We start from the raw sequence: 24,353 nt of genomic DNA, 5'->3' as shown, positions 1-24,353 counted from the left end.
TACCTTGTGTAAGTTCTGAGGTGTGGGAATGCACACACACACACATAAAATGCTTGCAGTTTGGGTTTTCACCCTTTTGGTGTTTCCAGCATTTGTGTTCAGTGATTCGATTAGTCAGTATGTTATATTTCAACCTTTCACAGCAGAATGATTTTAGCTTTGGTCTTTTTTTATTTCATGAGCCCTGGACCTCTAAGTGCCCCTGCATGGGAGGCGGCCCTCATTAAAGTCTACTCCTCTTTTGCATGTACAAACAGCACTCCTGAGTTGGCATTACCCTGAAAGCGCCACTGTCAGAACTACTTGTGAACATGGGGAATGAAGAGGATCACACTTGTCTAGTGAGTGCAGGTGCTGGCACTAGATGATGTGTAAGTAAGTACTAGACAAATCTTAATGTGCAGCCTCACAAAAAAAAGAGTGGTGAGCTTGCTGGCTGACTGTGGGGCACCTGGAAACTGGCACCTGGCTGTAGAGCAGCACTGAAATATGCAGAGATGCATGAATTTCAGTGGTCTGTAAGGCCAATGGCAGATCTGGATTTACTGAAAAAAATGGATTTAGAGTAATCAGGAACTGCCTCTATGGCACTGACATTCATAGGACTGACAGGGCTGCAAAGTCCTCTCTGCCTCTGAAAGCTTTTACAAGCAAATTTCTTGTCCATTTTCACTGGATGATTGGAGTTTGTCACTGCATACCTTTGGGATGCCTCTTTCCTTGTGATTGTCAGTAGCCCTTTGGCTTGAAGATGGGAGCTTTTTATGCTCAAGAAGATAATAGTACATGTTATGTGTAAGAGAATTTTACTGATAAAAGAAGCAAGCAATTTACATTCAAAAACTTTATGTGAAGGACTAAAGCAGAAAAGACAATAAATATGACAGTCCCTTGATGGAATTTCTCAGTCACATGCACATGTGGCAGCGACCCTTCCCAAAGACAATACTGGCCTTAGAAAAATCTCCAAAACAAAGAGATACAATACAATGCAATACAGAAATGAGCAATAAGAAATTTCCCAAGAGGGTATTTATCACCAGCTCTGGAGTTGCAAAGACAGTACTGACAAAAAATATAAAGAACTGAAGATGATGAGGCCACCTCTCCCTTTTGCACCATATATCCTACTGACATCATGGATGGACATCTGACTGGCAATGTAATCACCCATGTGACGAATTAAGGTGCAACTGTGATCCTTATTATGAACATGTCATGATACCACTCCTTCAGGCAGGAGACGTTTTATGTGCCTATTACTGTTTTGGGCTACAGATAAAGGCACAGAGGATTAGTGGCTACAGCAAAAGACTCACTGAACAAAAACTAGAGTGTCAAAATCACAGACAATTGTGCAAAATGATAATTACAGGAAATCACTGGATTACACCTATATGTATCCTTTTTGCTTACAATGCATGAGAGTACATTAAAACAAAACATAGTCTTGCAGCTCAGAACATGAGGCACAATATTTTTCCCCCACTTTATTTAATCAAAGGTAAGATGCTGAACTAATATAAATACAGCACAACTATTTCATATCATTCTTCATTATTTGTGTACACTCAGACTTTTTAACTACCCCAGGGAAACTTGCTGTCGGCAATGAAATACATACACACTTTCTCCACTCAAAAAATATATAATATATACACACTCAAAAACACATACACACAAATTAAGCTTTGGCATACACTCTTCCAAATCGTATATAAATAAGTAGTGGGAGCAAACAAGCTAATATGCCAAAGTATAGTTTACCCATTGTTAATGAAGAAAGAAAAACAGCCATAATGATTATACATTCAGTTAACTGATTATTAGCTGTGCCATAATGAGCACTATCAAAAGAAAAATGGTGTGGCAGGAAAAAAGGGTATATACAATAAGAAAATAATTGCAAAGAACAGCATGCGCGTTTTTAATACTGGAAAGTACAGTCATCTCATAATGTAAATTATATATAATATATATTTTATATATTATATATACGGATTCGGCACACTTCTAAAATTATGTTTTAAAATAGTTCTCCTTAGCATGGAATTCCTTCAACCACAAAAACCTGAAAGTTAAATAGCCACTTCAAAGAAAACTGTATTTTTGTGATGGCATGCATGATATAAAAATCTACAATAAGATTTGCTGCTCTTAAGATTCAGATTGGCTAAAAACAAAAAAAAAAAAAAAAAAGTCAGTCTAGTATGTAGATGGTTAGAAATGGTTATGCCCTTCAAAAATAATGTTTTCTAAATCTTCTGGATCTTTTCCCCAACAACAACAGGATTTTCCTTTCTAATTTTTTCAGCTGCATCAGCTTTGTAATCGTAAGAACAATTGTGCTTGTCTGAATACCGATGTGTGCCACAGAATACATTTCCACATCTGCATTCAAATCCTAAAAGGAAGAGAAAGTATTGCTTTAAGCTGATTGAAAAGCAAATGCGATTTGCTACAATTTCTGAAAAAAAAAAAAAAAAAAAACACTACTTTTTTCATAAAGTGCAACATCAAAATGTAACAAAAAAAGGTGACCTGCTCATGCTTTCAATAAATTCAAAATACAGTTATAAATTTTATACATGGTTAACGTCATATCAGAAGAAGGTTGAAGGAGATGTGAAGCTTTCTCTCAAACTCCATCTCCTTTCCATCTCAATCACTGTTCAGATTGCTGTTCTCACTCAGTGCCCGGACAAAGTAACAGATCTAAAATGCAGGAGGAACCAAAACAGCTCAGTGTTATAAAACTAGGAACATGGACCACACAAATGTACAGGCTAACAAGTCTAATACTGAGACCAGGAAACATTACTAAAATTAAAGGCAGCATGGATCCACAATCCAGAGCAAAATCCTGGTAAATATTTCACTGCGTACACCAAGACAAGGATCAAGAGAAGAAGGGAGCCACTTTTGAGATTTTAAGTATTTTTTCTCTGTTTATTTGCTAAGTTTTTCTGCATAGCTGCCTAGCTTGAGCATTTTCTGGCTTGTTAAACTTGATTTCTGTATTAGTAGCTGTATTTAGAGCACAACCAAAAGCTGTTTGCTGAATTTCCTGTTTGCACTTAATTTTAAATTGTTTTTTTCTTAAAACTTGCATATTTTCTGTCCTTGACCTAGCACTCTTGTGTGGGGTCATTTACTGCACTGTTATAACTTGATATTACTTGTGAACTTCTGCTATCTCTGTAAAAAACAAAAAAAAAATCTTGCTTTTTTCCCACTTTTCTGAGAGTTAAAAAGTTCAGTTACAGGCTTGCTGTTCCTGAACTGTTTGAAAGTTTCTGTGAGGCCATTTTTGCTTGGGCTGAAGGAGGGTCTCTGTGTTCATCAGTGGCAGTGACTAACATTGAGCAGCTTCCCTGCCCCCCGTAGAGGTGGTTACTGACTTGAAACTGTAGTTTTATTGGCCACTAGGGGTCATTTCCATAACTCCTTCATTTGTCCTCAGAGGAGTGGTTTAAGGCAGTAACTTGTAGTTTATTGGCCATTTTGGGTCATTTCCTGTCTTTTCCAGCCCCTGCTATAAAGACGCTTTAGCGCGCATTAGCGCGATTTAGCGCGGAGTTGCCACTGTTGCACACTAGGGCAGCTCCGGTTAAGCAGGTTTACACTATTTGGGCTACCTAAAGTCCACTCTTCAAATTTTCCCTTAAAACGACCTTCCTCGAACTATACTACTGATCTAATCAGCGTATCCTATAATTAAAAAGATCATCTCTACTTGACTCCAAGTAGACTATTCTCTATCTGTTAAACGTAGCACTTGCTCCTACAGTACTTATTACCTTGATACGGCACTCTTGTCATAGATAGTACCCCAAAAAGGCAACCCCCCATTTCTCGGTCACCCACGTCCCCCGGAATCTTTTTAAAGTTTTTTGTCTATTCCTTCTAGCATGTCGAGGGATCAGTTGCTAGTGTCCTCTCCTGCTCAGCTGGTGAACCTGGGAATATTGAGGCAATGTTACAACTGCCTCATGTACACAGACAACCCTCTCCTCCTCTCACAAAACACAAATACATGCGAGAGATGCAACTATACGGCCAAACTGGAGGCTGAGCTCTCTCAACATAGGACTGGCAAGACCAGTCAGGAGGAGAAGGTTACCACACACACTATAGACCCAGTCTCACATAGTACCATTACAACCTTAAATCATACACATAAACACACAAAGACATACTCGGAGGCTCTGATCAAAAATATACCAAAACAGCAGAGGCCACCAAAGCAGACACCCAAACAACCACCACCTCAGAACACAACACCTGCAACACATAGACCTCACAGTCAGAGTGTCAAACAGTCACAGCCCTTAAGGCCAAACACAATGCCAGACACACTAGTCATTGGTGACTCCATAGTCAGACACACTGACGTCCCGCTCACCAGACTGAGTAAGGAGAAGGTCACAGTAAGCTGCCTGTCGGGCGCTAGAATCCGCCACATAACGCAAGCACTCAGGTCTCTCAACAGCAGGTACAAATATGACTCAGTCATTGTCCACGCTGGCGTAAACGACCTGAGACGTACCTCCTTGGACTACATGAAAAGAGACATTGAGGAGCTCTCGGATTATGTAGCCCAGGCAGGTATGACCCTGACCTTGAGCAGTATCCTACCTTCACCAAGAATGATGCCACAATACAGAGATAAGATGATCAGCTTTAACAATTGGCTTAAACACTGGTGTCATTCAAAGGGGATCCAGTGTCTGTCTGCCTGGGATGACATGCTGGACAAGCCACGCTGCCAAGGGACGGCTTGCACCTGTCACCCTGGGTTTCCGGATATTGCCAAACGCTCTTGCCACCCCCATAGTGCCTTTTCTAGGCAAGGCTCAAATTCTAAACCTACCACCCTAGAACACAAAAAGGAAAAAACTAAGGGTAATGCTGCTCAATGCCAGAAGTCTAAATCTCAAAATGCACGCACTCGAGGCCCTTCTCAGTATGGAGAACATCGATGTCTGTGCTGTGACAGAAGCCTGGTTCAAGGCTCCTGAGAGCACCCCAGCGCTATCAGGTTTTACCTCATATCATGCGTTCCAGCCCCAAAATCCGGACAATACCAAGAAAGGAGGGGGGGTATCCATATTCATCAAGGACACCCACACCTCAAGACTGGTGGCAATGCACGATGCATCGGAGACCATCCAGGTGCAATTAACCATAGGCAAGACTGCTCTGCAAATTGTAGCATGTTACAGGCCACCCTCACAAACTCAGGAACCTCACATGGCCTTCCTGAAAACACTAGAGGGGATAAATGTATCACCAAACACCATCATACTAGGTGACTTCAATTACCCTAATATAGACTGGGAACACTACTCAAGCCCAAACACCCTAGCCCAAAAGTTCCTGGAATTCATAAACTCAAATGCCATGGAACAACTAGTCACCATCCCCACAAGAGGAGATAACATACTTGATCTCATCATCACGAACATGGGAGCACAATGTTCAACACCGGAGGTGTACCCCTCACTGGTGAGATCAGACCACAAACTAATCTCGCTGGAGGTCCTCATCCCACCCCACCTGAAATAAAAAAGACCACAGTAAAGAACTTCTCAAAAGCCGACTTCACACTTCTAAAGACTAGTGTGGTCTCCTTTAAGGCCCCCGAGCCGGCGGAAAACAGTACTCACGCGCTGAATCACTTACAAATGCCTTCTACCAGCACCTGCAGGACTGCATGGATAAGGCAATCCCAAGCAAAACAAAGACTCTTTGCACCAAAGGCAAGCGTCCAGTCTGGTGGACCCCAGCCATAAACAAACTCTACAACAAAAGGAGGAAGCTACTACAAGATAGAGCAAAATCCTTAAAAGGTAAGACACCCTTGATCACTATAAGTAAAAAACTAAGAGCTCTCATAAAATCATCCAAAGCAAATTTCGAGAGAAAAATAGCTAAAGACTCAAAAGACAATCATAAGGCCTTCTTTAGCTATGTTAGAAACCTGGGAGGAAACTCCCAGATATGCTCAGAGCTAGTTCAAAATGATGTGAAGATTACTGATCCTACAGACATTGCCAACATACTGGCTGACAGGTTCAGTGCAAACTCCCCCCCCCAAAAGGAGAGATATCTATACCAAACGATTGCAGCCCCCCAAACATCTCCAGCGCCCAAGTGAGAACTGCTCTCTCCAAAGCAAAAAACACAGCATCCATGGGACCTGATGGTGTCCCCGGCTGTGTGCTCCATGAACTCAATGAGGAATTAAACCCACAGCTAGGATAGCTGTTTAATCAAAGTCTTACCTCTGGATACGTACCCAGGGAGTGGCGCACTGCAACTGTGGTACCACTTCACAAAGGCGGTGCCTCCACCGACCCTGGAAATTACTGGCCCATTAGCTTGACAAGCCTTATCTGCAAAGCCATGGAGAGGATCATAATGGACCTCATAAATAAAGACATAGGGAATTTGCAGACTTTGGATCCAACCCAGTTTGGCTTTGTCAAAGGCCGATCATGCCTTTTAAACTTGGTTGACTTTTTCGAAACAGTCAGCAAAGCCATTGATGAGGGAAAGGCAGTCCATACAGCCTACCTCGATCTGGCTAAGGCCTTCGATACAATACGCCACTCGGGTATCATTGAAAAACTCATCAGCTTAAATGTCAACCCATACATCACAAGATGGGTTGCAAACTGGCTGAGTGACAGAACCCACAGGGTCAGAGTTGCTGGCGCCATGTCAGACTCAAAGCCTGTCACAAGTGGTGTCCCACAGGGCTCAGTCTTGGGCCCACTCTTGTTTGGCATCTACTTTTCCGAAGTACAAGCAAACACAGGAGGGTTATGGCTGACAAAGTTTGCAGATGACTGCAAACTGGGCGCCATAGTAGAAAACACATCTGACACAGATATCCTTCAGAAGGGTCTCACAGAAACGGATAACTGGTGCCAGAGCCACGGCCTAAAGTTAAATGCTAAAAAATGCATAGTCATACCCTTCGGGAAAAACAAGGTTACCCCTAGCTACCAAATAGGTGGCAATCCACTGAGCACAGAAGAAGTTATCATGGACCTGGGGACCCAGGTTGATAGTAGTCTGTCATTCGACACCCATGTAGCTAAAGTAGTTAGGAAGACCTTCTACATTGCCCACCTTATCATGAAGGGATTCTCATCTAGATCAAGGGAGGTCATAGTCTCCCTTTACTCATCACTCATCAGACCAATGATTGAGTACAATGCCCCATTCGAATGTATCTGACCCGACACTTGCAGCAGCTGGAGAGGCCACAAAGTTCCTCACCAAAAGGATAAAGGGTCTAAAAATCTGTCCTATGCTGCCCGACTGAAAGAACTCCAGCTCTATTCAGTCGCCACCGCTTGCTCAGAGGTGACCTTTGCCTAACATACAAGGCCATGTCAAACCCAGATTTGATGAATATGCTTCACCTCAAAAAATCTAGATCCATCAGAGCCACAAGGGCGGGAGACTTAAACCTTGACACGGCTATTAATAGGACGCGCTGGAGGGATAGATTCATCACCCAAAGACTCCCTATGCTGTGGAACAAAATCCCGGTACATGTGAGGCAGAGCACCTTGCTGGCCTTGTTCAAGAGAAATCTTGACCAATGGATGGGAGATCGCAGATATACCCCAGGGATTACCTCAGTGTCACTGCTCGACAGAGGCACAGCAAAATAATGGGTATAGTTCCCCATACTAAAGGGGTGGCGTAAGCCACAAAACGATGGGCTAGGCTTGTAAATGCCCTCGGCAGATAGCCTAGTATGAACCTATGAACCTATGAAGGACGCTGTAACAAACAATCCTATAGCTTTAGCAAAATGTTTTGAATAAAAATGGTAAACAAGATGGGCTAGTGGGTAAAGGTATAAAACTGCTAAGCATTTGTTAACAGAATTCAGGTAATACTAACAAATGTGGGTTATCTACAAGCTAATACTACAGCAACGGGCTACTATACAAGTAAGCTATGGCTCAAAACAGGTCAGTATTCACCACATCCCACCTTCTGCAGTGGTTTGAATTTTGAGTTCTCTTTCTCAGTCATACTCAAAAGTGGCTAATTCACGTCTTGATATCAAGTCCTAATGCTTGGGATGTGTAAGCATACCTTCTCTTCTGCACTCTTGACCCAAAATGAACACTGGGGGATGGACATTTGAAAGCAAACGTTACTAGGACATATAATTACAAACTAGTAATACTTGTTGCTGAAACCTCTGTTGCGCGTAGCAAAGGGTCACTGGAACTCAATATCACTACCAGATCACATCAGCTCTTTGGAACTTTCAGTGGCAGCTGTTTCAGTTATGTCTAACAAAGGTCTTTGTTCTGGATTATCCAGCCCTTTATGGCACGAGTCTAGCTTAGCTGAAAGAGTTGCTGGTGCTATACCTTCCTGTCTGCATTCACTGTTTCTCCACCATATAATAAAAGGCACACAAAGCAGGAGATCTCTTGAAAATCACTCAGCAGCATGGTCATCACTTGAGTAACAAGTCTATCTTTGTGAAGTTCTTTGCAGATGATTAATTCCATGCAGAATCCAAAAAGGGCAAGGGATGCTGGAACCAGACAAGCAAATGAAGGAAATAAAGTGAAGCAGAAAAAGGATCACTAGCAATTCTGGAATATGGTAAATGTTCTCTACTTGCTTTTTAGTGAGAACTGGAGGAGTTGTCCCATTCAGACAAACAAGTGATTAACTTTTGTTTTATAAGTGAGGCTAGCCCCCTAACAATTCCCATACAGGGTAAGTTCTTACAAGCCATAAAACCTTGGCAGAATCAGAAAATGTTTTATCAAATGCCTGTCCAAACAGGCTTGACTATCCACAACTCGTTGAAAAGTAAATTAAAATCAACTGTATAAGTCCAATAATACCAGTGTGTGCTGAATAAATGCTTCTCGAACAAAAAAATAGATCCAACAAGCAGAAGTAAGATGAAGCAACATCAGGCTACCATAAAACCAGCAACAGTTTATTCAGGAAACAGGCAAAACATTTTGGAAAATGACTTAATACATAATTTGTCAAGTAAAATGTTGACAATAGATGAATGTAATGTTTTACAAAAGGACTTAACATTTTTAACAAGTAAAGGGGATGATATTACAGAAGTTATCACTAATTTGAAAATGTTTACACTAAATGTAACGTTGAAACTGAATTTTCATGACAATAATGATTCTTCTAGTAGTACATTTTCACAATTTAGAAGAACAAGTATGTACATGCCTGTACTACACCCTCTTGTAGAAGAATTTGAAGTTATGTGTTAATGATGTTTACAAACACTGTGAAAGTAAGAAAAGTAATTTTAGGAATATGTCTTTTAATGAGAGACAAGCCATGTTGAAGTTAATGAGAGATGAAAGTATAATAATTTATCCTGCAGATAAGGGGTGACCCATACTGTTAATGGATTCTGACTGGTACAAAAATAGGACAAAAGAGATGTTAAATAATGTTAAGTTTTATAGAAAGGTTAGAATGTCTGACATATTAAAGATGGCTCATGCACTGAAAACTGAGCTGAGGAATATGTTAGAAATAAAATGTTGGATCAAGGGTTGACTATTTTTATATGGAACATCCTAAAATACCAGTTATACAGGGTCTCCCAAAAGTACACAAGAATCCTACTAGTCCACAGATGAGGCCCATAGTGGCAGGACAAAAGTGGTATACTGAAGCAATGTCTATTTTTGTGGAGAAAAATTTAAGACCATTCATTAATTGTACACATCTTGCAGGACTCTAGTCAATTTATATGTGATTTATATGATTTTACTAAGGCTGTTTTTAAAAAAGGTGAACTGTATTTGGTTACACTCAATGTACAGTCCTTATTCACTGTAATACCAAATACTGTAGGTATAGAGTGGGTTAATTTTTTTTTTACATGAACAGAACTGTTTCTCGACTGAGAAGGTTAAAATGCTGTGTGTTTTGGTTAAGATGATTTTATATAATAATGTCTTCCTTTCTGACAAGGATTACTACCTGCAGATAGATGATGTAGCTATTGGCACATCATGTGCCAATAGCTATGCCAATCTTATCATACTAGTATGGGAGATGAAACATGTACTAGGTAGTATGTTAGGCAAATGTGTAATTTTCTACAGAAGATTCGTGAATGACCTGTTTTTCATTTGGGAAGGCACTACTAAGGAATTGTTAGATTTTTATAATTGTATTAATACAAGCTTCTTAAAGTTTATGATGACTTGTTCAGATCGGGAGGTTAGTTTTCTGGATGTGTTAGTGAAGGTAAAGGAAGATGGGGTAATAGATACTATGACATATAGAAAACACTATTACAAGAACACTTAATTGCATCAAATTAGTATGCACCCACGTTTTACCTTTAATAATGTGGTGAAGGGGCAAGCTATAAGAACATCACAAGTTAATGTTAGTGAAGAAAATTTTAAGAAAGAACTGAGAGATCTAGAAGAAAGGTTTGTAGCAAGGGGGTATGATAAAAAGGAAGTATCTGAGAAGCTAGTTGAAGTAATACAAAGAAGGAATGAAGGAAGGCCTTATTTATCCTCAGATCCACCTGCATGTGTGAATAAGGTAGATGAGCTTAGGTGTAGGGTACCGGGTAACATTCTAAGGACTCTAAAGGTGTAGTTGACATTATTAAAAACACTGGGGTGTCATGACCACAAGTACAGAATTGAAAGCTATAATAAGTGAATGTCCCAGCATAGTTTATATGAAAAATAAATCTTTAGGTCAGCTGCTATGTTACCCCAAGTGTCTCATGGTGTATGATAGCAGGAAATGACGACAATATTCTTATAAAAATAAAAATAATATTATTCCTTGTTATAACTGCAGTTTTTGCAGTTATACAGATCAAGCAGGTGAATTTTTTTCACCCACACCAGAACAATGTCTACACATTTTTAGTGGAGGCAACTTGTAACAGCAGTCATGTGGTTTACCTAGCAGTGTGTAAAATCTGCAGTAAATTTTATGTAGGTAAAACGGACAGAAGACTGAAAGAAAGGGTAAGAGAACATCTGAATGGTATAAGAAATACCATGGTTAGGAATGCATTAGCTAAACATGTAGCAGACACTTCCCCAGAGCAAGTATTTAGGTTTCAAATTATAGATATGGCACAGAAAAGTCTCGGGAGGGGCGATATTAGAAATGAAACAGAGTGCTTAGAAAGCAAATGGATTATAAGATTAAGAGCAGATACAGGGTAAGGACTTGATAATAAAGTATCACTGAAACCAATGATGAAAGCACATCCTCTTTTTAATTAAGAAAGTTTTAACAAACTCCCTTTCCACCTTGTACACACACTCACTTTTTTATACATGTTTACTATTAGTACTGTACATATTTAAAATGTTATTTCTTTAAGAGTTTTACTAGGATGTCACATGATTTTTTCACTTTGATATTTAATGGGCATTGAATTAGATAGATTTTGTGCATCTGATGAAGCCGTTGTAATACTGCAGAAAAGCTTCTGCCTTTGTCCGTTTCCTGAATAAACTGTTGTGGGTTTTATGACAGCCTGGTGTTGCTTCATCTTACTTCTGCTTGCAAGTCAAATGTATAACAGAATTCCCACCTCTGACATCAACTTGCAGCCAAAATTCATTCCCAGGAATAAACATCAAAGTGTGCTCTAGACAAAATAAAAGCTCAAATCTCAAGACATCCACTAAAAAGAAATATAGGCTAAAAGAAGCAATCACTTTCAGGAACAAACTTCAACTGTGCTAAACTACCACTTGAAAGACTGAGAGGTGATCCATAGTCTCACATGTATTTAGAAGGCAACTGATCTGTAAGGATGTTAAAAAGCCCAATCTTACATTCCACAGTAGATTTTAGTCCTTATATTTTCTGTACAAAGCACAGACATGAGCAGAACAAAGATGCTTTGGATTTACATGTTGCCCCTATATAGGCTAAAAGAAGCAATCACTTTCAGGAACAAACTTCAACTGTGCTAAACTACCACTTGAAAGACTGAGAGGTGATCCATAGTCTCACATGTATTTAGAAGGCAATTGATCTGTAAGGATGTTAAAAAGCCCAATCTTACATTCCATAGTAGATTTTAGTCCTTATATTTTCTGTACAAAGCACAGACATGAGCAGAACAAAGATGCTTTGGATTTACATGTTGCCCCTATTGACGAGGGACAAGAGTGCTAAACTCAGGATGAAAAATGAGTTATGTACTTACCATATCTTGGCATCTGTGTTATCCTATGTCACTATTCATCACTCTTGGGTCATAGGATCAGAACTGTTAACTTCTCAGACAGCTTCTAGGTTTAAGCCCCTCCCACTCCCATGACCCCTTGCTGCCCTCTAACCCCTCAGCTCAAATTTGCCCTAGAGCTAGAAAACCATGAAGGAAGACCTTAACCACCAGATAGGACATTTCCACTTCCTCTAGGTCCAACAGGAAGGGGGAAGGAGGGAGGGATAGTGATGATGAATAATGACATAGGATAACACAGATGTTAAGTACATAACTCTATCTGATGTTATCCATATAACTATTCGTCACTCTTGGGTCAGAGCTCCCAGCTACCCAAAATCCTGGGTGGCCTCATGGAAGGAAATGCCAAAGAACCGTGGAGCCAAAAGAAGCCCTGTTCCTGGAAACAATGTTGAGTTTATAATAAGTAACAAAAGTGTGAGGAGTAGTCCAGGTGGATGCCGCACAAATCTCATCTATGGAATGACAGGCCAGAGAGGCAGCTGTTGCAGCAATAGATCTAATGGAATGAGCTCTGACTGGTCCTGGTAAAGGTAAACCTTTAGATGAATACACCAAAGAAATGCACTTCGAAATCCATTGAAAAATAGTAACCTTAGAAACCGCCCGACCCTGTCTGTTAAAAGAAAATGTTACAAACAGTTGGTCCAATTTGCGGAAACTCTTAGTTCTATCCAAGTAAAATCTTAATTGTCTATGAACATCAAGAGGATGGAATAGATAGTCCCTTTAATTGGAAAAGTTAGGAAAGAAAACTGGCAATTGAACTGACCAATTCAAATTTGCCTTGTAGCTATCTTAGGCATGAAGGAAGGAATGGTTCTGAGAGCCACCCTGTCTTTATGAAATACCATGTATGGTGGTTTGACAGAAAGAGCCTGCAAATCTGAAACCCTTCTTGCTGAAGTTATGGCCACCAGAAAAGTGGTCTTCCATGATAAAAACTTCATATCGCATGTACAGCAGGCTCAAAGGGAGACTGTAGCACAAATGAAAGATCCCAAAGGGGAACAGGACCTTTAATATGATGCTGAAGCAGAAAAACTCCTTTCAAAAATGCCTTACAAAGACAAGAGGAGAAAAAGTACAGTTGTGTACACTTACTATAAATGTAGATGTTCGAGTGTATTCACTGTTGCAGTCATCACAGTTGGGTTATCTGCCTAGAGGTATCTCTCAGTCGACCTGAATACCAGAGTCTTGGGATTTCTGCGTCGGATGCTGTCACCTTTTCCATGACGTCATGTCGTCAGGGGTATAAAGCATGCAGTCAACGCCATTACATCAGTTTTTCTTGCCCCAGATTTCAAGAGCCCCCAAAATAGGAAGCAATTACATGGTGTGGAACACCTTCAGTAAAAAGTAAATACCACTGCCATAAGATATGGGCATAAAAGAAGACAGGCACAAAGTATAGAAATGTCAGGGAGCTGGAGAGAGGGTAACCAGAAATGCAACAGTGAATACATTCTAACATCTACATTTATGGTGAGTGTACACAACTGTACTATATTCTTCATGTTTCACTGTTGCAGTCATCACACTTGGGTTGATTCCCAAAGCTGAGGAATGGTGGAGGCATTCAAGAAGTATTAGGGCTGGCTAGCAGGCCTTGCAAGACTGCTGTGGCAAATCCACCTCTGGATTTAGAAAAAAATAGGTAAGTGGTAATGTTTGGTGAAGGTGTGTACAGAACTCCAGGTTGCAGCTTCCAGGATGTCTCTGGTTGGGACCCCCCCTAAGAAATGCTGTAGAGGTTGAGGTAGCCCTAGTGGAATGAGTTCTGATCTCCTGTGGGGTAGGTTTCCCATGGTGTTTGTAGCAGAAATGGATGCAGTGTGCTATCCATTTGGAAATGGTTTGCTTTGAAATGGCCTTGCCCTCTGCCCCATAGCAAAGCTGACTAGCACCTGGTCAGATTTTCTGAAAGGTTTAGTCCTGTCAAGGTAGAACCTGAGCTGTCTGTGCACATCCAAGGAGTGCAGGATCCTTTCCCCTTTATTCTGAGGATTAGGAAAAAAGGTTGGTAAATGGATGAATTGGTTTAAAGCCACACTGGATACCACCTTGGGCATAAATGATGGGTTAACCCTGTCCACATGGAAGATAATGAAGGGTTCCACAGCCATAAAGGTCTGTAACTCAGACACTTGTCTTGAAGTGATGGCTAGAAGTAAGGCTGTTTTCCAAGAGAGGAATTTTAATTCTGCTGTAGCAGCTGGCTCAAAAATGGGGAAGCGTGAGCTTCTCTAGTACAAAGTTAAGATCACAGGCAGGAGCGGGAGCTCTCCTTGGGGGTCTTAAATTGTTAGCTCCTCTCAGGAACTGACTGACCAGAGGGGGAGAGAAGAGGGGTGGCTCAGTATTGTAATGAGCTGAGATGGCAGAGGCATGAATCTTAATTGTGGAGAAGGATAGGCCTTTGTGGAGCAGCTCTGCTAGACAATCTAGGATTTGAGGTAAGCTGGGCACAGCTGTGTCCTTTCCCCTGAGACTGGCTCCAAGAACAGTATCTTTTCCACTTTTCTGAATAGGATTTCCTAGTACTAGGGCCTCCTGGCCTCAAGGATGACATCCAGCACCTGTTTACTGAGGGTTGCTGGTGATGTATTCAGGGAATAAGCCAGGCTGCTAGGTTCAGGGTTTGCAGCTGAGGATGCAAAATCTTGCACTCCTGCTGGGACAGCAGAGAGGGGTCTGATGCAGGTGTCAGGGTGGCACTGCTGCCAGACTGTGTAAAAGTGGGTACCAGTACTGGTGTGGCCAGTCTGGTGCAATAAGGATTGTCCTTGGCCTGTCCCGTTTGATCTTGTGTAGTACTTTCGAGAGGAGGGGCAGAGGGGGAAAGGCATAGATTGAGAGGTTTTCCCATGTAAAGGATAGGGCATCCACTTTCCATGCTTGGCTGTGGGGAGTTCAGGTGCAAAATTTGCTCAATTGATGGTTTTGGGGGGAAGCAAAGAGGTCCACCTCTGGAGTACCCCAGCTGTGTATTAGAAGCTTGAATGAGTTGGAATTCAGTTTCCACTCATGTGGGTCCATTAGATTTTTGCTTGTCGTCTGCCAGTGAATTTGTTTGCCTGGCAGGAATTGAGCTTGGAGGTGCACTTGATTGCTAAAGGCTGTGTTCCACAGAGCCATGGCTAATCTGCAGAGTTGGTAGGAATGAGTTCCCCGTTTGTTTATGTACCACATAACTGTGGTGTTGTCTGTCTTTATCAAGAGTTGTCCTGGAAAGGATAAGGTATTTGAAGGGTGCCATTGCATTCTATACAGCTAACTTTTCTTTTTGCTTGATATGCAGGTGCATTTGTCTTGGACTCCATTTGCCTTGAATGCATTTGCCTGCCATGTGAGCCTCCCATGCATAGTCTGATGCGTCTGTTGTCAGGGTTTGGGCGGCGGGGAGTCCCTTGTGGTTGCAAGCCTCTGCCCATCAAAGGAACTGTCCTTAGGTAAGGAATGATAGGAATCACTGTTTCTAGGTCCTGAGAATGTTGACACCAGAGACCTCTTAGTACCACTGAAGTTTCCTCATATGCAGTCTTGCATATGGAATTAGGAGGATGCATGAGGCCAAGAACCCTAGTGTTTGCAATATTTTTCTTGCAGATAGCTAGGTTTGGGTGGCCAGTAGTTTGAAGTAATTTGTCAAATAAACCTGCTTTTCTGGAGTGAGGAATGCCATCTGGGAAGTTGTGTTCAAGCTTGCTCCCAGGAATACAATCTTTTGGCTGGGTACCAGATGTGATTTCTTTTCGTTGATGGTATATCCCAGAGAAGTTAGAAGTCTCTTTACAAACATCAGGTGCTGAAGTAGCAATTCCTGACTGTCAGCTTGAATCAGGCAATCGCCCAAGTATGTGTAAATTTGAATTTCTCGGCCTGCAGTATGCAATGGCTGAAGCCAGGCACTTTGTGAATAATCTGGGCGCAGTAGATAAGCCCAAGGGAAGTGCAGAAAACTGACAGTGCATAGAGCCTGCCCTGAAAAGTACAGTTGTGCACCTACCATAAATGTAGATGTTCGAGTGTATTCACTGTTGCAGTCATTACAATTGGGTTATCCTGCTGGCAGGCTCCCTGCAGTCGGCCTGAATTCCAAAGTCCTGGTCCGGCGTCAATTGCTGTCACCTCTTCCCTGACGTCAGTGTGCCAGGGGTATAAAAGATGCAGCCGACGCCATTTTCTTCAGTTTTTCTTGCCCCAGATGTCAGGTGCCCCCTAAAGGGTAGGCTAAATTATGCCAATAAGCATGCATGCACTAAAGAAAAAATTTCTTTCCTCTACAAGCAAATACACCACATAAGTTGTATAGAATAAAGAAGTACAGATAAGTCCCAGCAAAGGAAAGGGGGATGGTGGGAGGGTAACCTGGACTGCAACAGTGAATACACTCGAACATCTACATTTATGGTAGGTACACAACTGTACTATGTTCATCGTGTTTCACTGTTGCAGTCATTACAATTGGGTTGAGTCCCAAAGCTAAGGTTTGGAGGCTGGGGCTAAATAGGATTAGGAGAGGCTATGAGGCCCTGCAGAACTGCAGTGGCAAAGCCTGCCCTGGATTTAGAGTAGAGAGGTAAGTGATAGTGCTTTGTAAAAGTGTGCACTGAACTCCAAGTTGCAGCCTCTAAGATGTCTTTGGTTGGTACTCCTCTGAGGAAGGCTGCTGAAGTGGCTGCTGCTCTGGCTGAATGGGGCCTAATGCCCTTAGGCACTGATTTACCATGCTGTGAATAGCAGAAACGAATGCAGTGGCCTATCCACTTTGAAATAGTCTGCTTTGAGATAGCCTTTCCTTGTGATCCTGCAGCATATGCCACTAGAAGTTGTTCAGTCTTTCTGAAAGCTTTGGTTCTGTGCAAGTAGAAGCGTAGCTGCCTGTGAATGTCCAAAGAATGCAGAAGTATCTCACCCTTATTCTGTGGGTTTGGATAAAAAGGTAGGCAAATGAATTGTTTGATTCAGGGCCACAATGGACACTACCTTAGGCATAAATGTCGGGTTTGTCCTCACAGAAACCCTGTCAGGATGGAAAATGATAAAAGGTTCCACAGCCATGAGTGCCTGTAACTCTGAGACTCGTCTTGCAGAGGTTATTGCTAGGAGCAGAGCTGGTTTCCAGGACAAGAATTTTATATCAGCTCAAAAGGAGGCAGTGTGAGTTTTTCAAGACGTAATTGAGGTCCCATGTAGGTATTGGTGCTCTCCTTGTAGGTCTTATGTTTTTGGCCCCTCTGAGGTACTGCCTTAGTAATGGATGAGAAAAAATAGGTGGCTCTGTATTGTAATGAGCTGAAATAGCAGAGGCATGAATCTTTATTGATGAAAAGGATAGGCCTTTGGCCAGCATCTCAGTTAAATATTGCAAAATCTGAGGAATATTTGGAACAATCATGTCAATTCCTTGTGCCTGGTTCCAAGCAAAGAATCTCTTCCATTTGTCTGCATAGGATTTTCTGGTGCTAGGCCTCCTGGCCTCCAAAATAACATCCATCACCACTTTAGCGAGAGGTGTGTTTTGTATGGCTACATTATCCGCCATGCTGCCAGATTTAAGGTCCTGAGTTGGCTGTGCAGGATCTGATTGTTTTATTGGGTCAATAAGTGAGGAATTTGAGGTAATGTCCAGGCTGGGCATTGAGACAAGTTCTTTATGATTGGGTACCAGTGCTGGCGGGGCCAGTCTGGGGCAATCAAAATCATTTTTGGCTTCTCTTGTCTGACCTTTAGGAGTACCTTGGGGAGGAGAGGCAGTGGCGGAAAGGCATATACTGTTAGGTTTTTCCAGCCGAAAGATAGGGCTTCCACTTTCCATGCTTGCTTATGATAAGTCCTTGTGCAGAACCCCTGTAGTTGGCAGTTGTGAGGGGAGGCAAATAGGTCTATGTCTGGGAATCCCCAGTTCCTTTTTATCATGCTGAAGACTTGTGGATCCAATTTCCACTTGTGGGGATCCATTAGGTTTCTGCTTAGTTCATCTGCCAGAGTAGTTATCTTTCCTGGCAGGAATTGTGCTTGCAGATGTACTTGGTAAGTCAATGCTGTATCCCAAAAAGTCATGGCTAGTCTGCAGAGGGTGTAGGAATGTGTGCCTCCCTGCTTGTTTATGTACCACATGACTGTAGTATTGTCAGTCTTTATCAACAGTTGTCCTGGATGAAGTAGATCCTTGAAGGCTGTCAGGGCATTCTGAACAGCTAGCATCTCTTTTTGATTGATATGTAGATGCATTTGGCTTGTGGTCCATGTGCCCTGAATACATCTTCCTGCCATATGGGCCCCCCAGGCATAATCTGATGCATCTGTTGTTAATGTCTGTCTGGCTGCGGGTAAAGTGAATGGCTGTCCCTTGTTGTGGTGACAGGCCTTTGCCCACCATCGAAACTCCTGTTGCAGGCAGGGAATGAGGGTAATTATTGTTTCCAGGCTGTGGCAATGTTGAGTCCAAACACTTTTTAGATACCACTGTAGTTTCCTCATATGCAGTTTTGCATATGGAATTAGCAAAATGCAGGATGCCATGAATCTCAAAGCCTGCAGAATTTTTCTTGCAGATAAATGGGTCTTTGTTGCCAACATTTTGAAATAAGTAGTCAGTTGTCTTTTTTGTCTGGCGTGAGATAAGCCATCTGGGCAGTTGTATTTAAGCTTGCACCCAGGAATATTATCTCTTGAGAGTGTACTAGCTTTGGTTTCTTTTCGTTTACTGTGTACCCTAGGCATGTTAGCAATCTTTTTACAAACGCCAGATGCTGTAGTAGAATGTCCTTGTTCTCTTCTTGAATAAGACAGTCGTCCAAGTAATTATACATTTGTATTCCTCTTTGTCTGCAAAAAGCAATTACTGGTGCCAGGCATTTTGTGAAGACCCTGGGCACAGTAGATAAGCCAAAGGGCAGTGCAGAGAATTGGTAGTGTATTGAGTCAGCTATAAATCTGAGGTATCTTCTGCATGATTGTCTGATTGGGACATGCAGGTATGCCTCTTTTAGGTCTAAAGTCACAAGCCAAGCCTTCTTAACCAGCACGGGCAGAAGCTGCTGCAGAGTCAACATTTTGAATTTCGGAATATCCAGAAATGTGTTTAGAATAGACAGGTCCAGTATTTGTCTACAGGCTTTGTCCTTTCTGGGCACCAAGAACAGTCTTGAGTAAAATCCTAGTCCCTGCTCTTGTTGTGGTACTCTCTGAATGGCCCTCATGTCCATGAGGGATGAAACTTGTTTTTGTACCTCTGCCCATTGGTTGTGTGGCCGGCCTGGCATACCGTTTGTCCTTGGCAGGGTGTGAAAGTGGAACCTGTAGCCTTGTGACACTATATTCAAGACCCATTTATCCTGGGTGATCATGTGCCAATTCTGTGAAAAAAGTGCTAGGCTTTCCCCCTAAAGGAGCTGCCAGAAGATAAGTGCTTGGTGCTGGCAGGGGGAAGTCATTGAGACTGTTTTCTGTATGGCTGTGATTTATCTTCTCCGATTTGGAGGTAGAAGCACCTCATTGTTTAGACCTGTATGAGCCTTGGGGCTGGGATCTGCCTCTGGGGCGTCTGTATCTGCCTCTTCGTGGCCTGTCTGACACTGGAAAGGACCAATTCTTAGTAGGCCAGTTCCTGCTAAATCTGGGAGGCTGTACCTGTAAGAAATCCTTGACTGTTTGCATAGATTTAGCTTTGTCCTCCATTTTCTTCAACACCTCTTCTGCTTTAACACCACACAAGGTATCATGCTGTAATGGAGCATCTAATAATTTTGCTTTAACATGATCAGGCAGATTCTGTTCCTGTAACCATGCAAGCCTACTAATGACAGAACCCGTAACAGCGGCCCTGCAGGATCAAAACCACATTGCAAAGTATGCTTTCCCACTTGTTCAGCTGCATGCAATAAATCCTGCATTTCTTTGTTTTCTGCACATTCAGAATTTGTCAACATTTTCTGTTTAAGCTGTGACATAAGGTATTGCTGATATTTAAGCATATGAAACTCACAATTTAAGGCCCTTACAGCCAAAGTAGCAGAAGTGTAAATCTTTTTCCCCCATCTGTCCAGGGCCCTTGAATCCCTATCAGAGGGGATAGGGTTTTTTGCAGTGGAAGCCTTGACCCCCTTGGGACCCTGAGAGATAGTTTCTGGGTCAGCAGCAGGGTTTTTATAAAGAAATTTGTGAGAATCAGGAACCCTGTAGTATCTGTCTGGCTTAACAGGAGCAGGTGGTAAAGAATCAGGAGACAGACCGGACTCTAAAAATACATATCTACAATGTCTAAAACAGGAGGAATTGCAAGGGGCCTGTGCTGAGGTAATAAAAGGAAATCTCTGAGCCTTTTCTTAGATTCTGAGTAATCTTGGCTCTCCCAGTGGAAGTGCTCCCTCATAGTATGCATGGTCTCCCCAAAAGAATAATTCTCAGGAGGAAAGGCTGAAGGGAAAGATTCTTCAGCATCAGAATCCTCATAGGGAGGAAGAGAATATTCCTGTTCAGAAGAGGAATCAGAGGAAATGGAAACCTAATCTGAAGATGCATATTCTGTCTCTTGCCTAGGTCTCTTATCAGGAGGGGGATGGGACCCCTGATCAAAGTAATTAGGTCTTCGGCCATTTTAAGCATCTGTTTTTTAGGCATGGAGGCCTGTCCTGGGGAATGTTGTACTTGTTTGTCTTTAGAGGTGCTTTAGTCTTTGCCTTTGAAGCTGAAGTCATTTTCACATATAACTGTGTAGGTCTGAAAACACCCTTAGAAGCTGATGCCTGCTCAGCGGCTCCAGACCCATCTGAGGGAATAGTTTCCGAGGGTCCAATACCTTGAGTTTCCAGCGGCCTAGTCGGCTCTGCGTGGGAGTCGGAAGCGGCCTGTGGCTCTGAGGTAGCAGGCATCAGAGGCTGCGAAAGTGCCTCACTGAGAACCGGCGACTGGCCTAGCAGAAGCCTTGTCGTCGGTTTTGGACCTCGGATGCCTGTCCTTTTCTTTGCGCTTTTTATAAACTCCGGTAGTCGGCTGTTCCGACGGCATTATATAATTAAATCTTCTACCATAGTAATGAAATGCAAAATCGAACAGACGCTTAATAGTGCATTGGTTAAATCTAGCACAAAACCGACAACTAGCAACGTTGTGGTCAGGGCCTAGGCAAGGAATACAGTAAGAATGAAAATCCTTATGAGGTATATGCTTCCCACAAGAAATACAGTTATTAACTTTTTCTGACATCGGTCTGGAGCAAGAAAAAAGTTTCCTGAACGGGGTACTTAGCTTTAATGAAGACTACGGATCTGAAATTCGAATTTGAAAATCTCAAAAGTCGGCCGACCGGCACATGCGAACTGCTTTTGCTTCGGGCACCGCACGGCAAGAAAGACTGAAGAAATAGGGTCCGCTGCATCTTTTATACCCCTGGCGCACTGACTTCAGGGAAGAGGCGACAGCAACTGACGCCGGACTAGGACTTTGGAATTCAGGCCGACTGTGGGTAGCCTGCCAGCAGGATAACCCAATTGTAATGACTGCAACAGTGAAACACGATGAACATCGTAGATACTTCCTGCAGGATTCCCTTATGGGGATGTGCAGATCAGCTACTTTTAAGTCTAGGGTGACCAAGCCAGGAGTCCTTGTCTAGCATAGGAAGCAGCTGCTGGAGTGTAAGCATTTTGAATTTACTACCAGAAAGGTGTTGAAAATTGACAGATCTAGGATAGGGCGCTGAGTTCTCTTTTCTGGGCACCAGGAACAGTCTGGAGTATAAAACCTGTCCCCTCTGTTCTGCTGGAACAGGTTGAATAGCCCTGACACTGAGAAGAGAAAGTACTTGCTTGCCTCTGCCCACTGGTTTGGAGGAAGGTCTGGCAACCCATTTGGGGTTGGCAGTGAGTGGAAGTAGAATCTGTATCCCTGGGATACAATGTTTAAGACTCATCGGACCTGGGTAATGTGCTCCCAGTTTTTTGCATGCAGGGTGAATTTTCCTCCTAGGGGTGCAAGTATTTGAGCATGGCTGGGCAAGATGAAGAATTAAGTCATTCTGAACTTTTTCCATAAGGCGGTGGCTTACCACTCCCTGTTTTTGAGGAGAGAGCACTCCTGTGTTTAGATCTGTGCATACCCTGAGACTGTAGTTTTGGTGGTCTGTTGCCCCTGGGTTTGGGCTGAGAAGGTCTGGGAGGGAATGGAAAGGACCAGTTTTTTGAAGGCTAATGCCTATTGAATCTAGGTGGCTGCACCTGTAGGAAATCTTTAACAGTTTGCATAGATTTTCCTCTATCTTTTTAAGAACATCTTCTGCTTTTGTGTCAAACAATAATTCTTGATTTAATGGAGCATCTAGTAATTTTGCTTTGACATGGTTGGGCAAGATTTGTTCTTTCAGCCAAGCATGCCTTCTCAGAACAGACCCAGTGACAGCAGCCCTGCAAGATGCTTCTAAGGCATCAAAACCACACCACAAAGTATTTTACCAACTTGGTTTGCAGAATGCATTAATTCTTGTAAATCTTTATTTTCTGCACAATCAGGAATCAACAACATTTTTTGTTTAATTAGTTCCATAATATGCTGCTGGTACTGCAACATATGAAACTGGCAATTTAAAGCCCTGATGGCAAGAGTTGCAGAGGTATATACCTTCTTTCCCCCATCTGTCTAATGCCCTAGAATCCCTGTCCGAAGGGGTAGGGGTTTTGGCTGTAGTAGCCTTAATACCTTTAGGTCCCTGAAAAATGATCTCTGGATCCGCAGTGGGATTTTTAAAAAGCAATTTGTGAGAGTCAGATACTCTGTAGGACCTGTCAGGCTTTCTAGGAGCTTGTGGTAAAGGATGCCATGAAGACATCTACAATCTCCAGAACAGGGGGTATATAGCTAGAGGCCTGTGCTGAGGCAAGTCTAAAAATTCCCTGAGTCTCTTTTTGGACTAGGGTAGTCCTGCATTCCCGGCGGAAATGCTCCCTTAAGGTATGCAAGCTTTCACCGAAAGAAAAATCCTCGGGGGGGGGGGGGGGAGATGGAATGGAATCCTCTGCATCTGAATCCTCATAGGTAGATAAGGGTATGTTCTCGTAATCAGAGGGCTCAGAGTCATCGGACTCATGGTCTGTAGAATCAGAAGGAAAAACCATGTCTTTGCCTTTTAGAGGGGGAAGGCTGGCTTCCCCTAATTAGAGTAATAAGGTCTTCAGCCATTCTAAGCATTTGTTTCTGTGGCATGGGAGCTTGAGAATGTGCTTTGGTCGTTGGTTTACTAGGCGGAGTGCAAACTCTGGGACTGAGAAATTCAGTAGTTTTAGTCAGAAATGAAGTAGTCGGTTTAATACGAACATTGGAAGGTCTGAAAACACCCTCAGAAGCCGGTGCCTGCACAGCGGCTCTGGACCCATCCAAAGTAGAGACATCCGCAGGTTCCACAGTCGAAGAAGCATCTCATGGCATACCGAACTCCGAACGGGTCTCAGTAGAGACCTGCAAATCTGTAGAAGCGGGTATCAGGGGCTGCAAAAGCGCCTCAATGAGTACCGGCGGACTGGCGACTAGCTTAACGGAAGAGTCGTCGGCAGTTTTGGACTTATGAGGTCTGTCTCTGTCTTTATCCTTATGTTTTTTCAGAAGATCGGTAATCGGATGGCTTATCAAAACCATTTTATTTTATTTTATTTTACATTTCGGAATAAAGAAAATGAGAGCGAAAGAATTTAGTGACAAAAACAGCCCAACGATGAATAGTTCAGGCATTGAACAAGGCACAAAACCAACAGCGAGGAACATCTTGGTCTGGGCCTAAACAGGTGACGCAGTAAGAATGAAAATCTCTGTGAGGTATCTGTTTTCCACAGGCAAGACAATTGTTAACTTTTTCTGACATCGGTTAGAGCAAGAAAAAAGGATCCCCAATGGGGTACCTAGCTTTAGAAGATTTCAGGTTTGAAAATCGAATAACGAAAATTTCAGGTTTTGGCCAACGGGCACTTGCACACTGCTTTTGCTTTGGGCTCCCTCTCGGCAAGAAGAGCTGATGTAATGGCATTGGCTGCACGTTTTATATCCCTGACGACATAACATCATGGAAGAGGCG

At 42.5% G+C, this 24,353-nt stretch overlaps 1 protein-coding gene across 5 annotated transcripts in view; it reads right to left on the bottom strand.

The window, feature by feature from the left end:
* Nucleotides 1-1,475: 1,475 nt before the first annotated feature.
* The window catches only part of ZFAND6 (zinc finger AN1-type containing 6), a 1,173,263-nt gene continuing 1,150,385 nt past the window's right edge, over nt 1,476-24,353 (bottom strand). For all 5 annotated transcript variants that reach the window (XM_044077967.1, XM_044077965.1, XM_044077969.1 and 2 more), the window contains one exon: nt 1,476-2,404. In XM_044077967.1, the coding sequence (XP_043933902.1) occupies nt 2,256-2,404 (149 nt within the window). In that variant the 3' untranslated portion in view covers nt 1,476-2,255. The remainder of the gene's footprint in view (nt 2,405-24,353) is intronic.

Source organism: Protopterus annectens, chromosome 7.part0, assembly GCF_019279795.1.
Source record: "Protopterus annectens isolate FY-2018-M chromosome 7.part0, PAN1.0, whole genome shotgun sequence".
NCBI lineage: Eukaryota > Metazoa > Chordata > Ceratodontiformes > Protopteridae > Protopterus > Protopterus annectens.
Note: the sequence above shows the minus strand (reverse complement) of the source record. Positions and strands in the feature narration are given on the sequence as shown.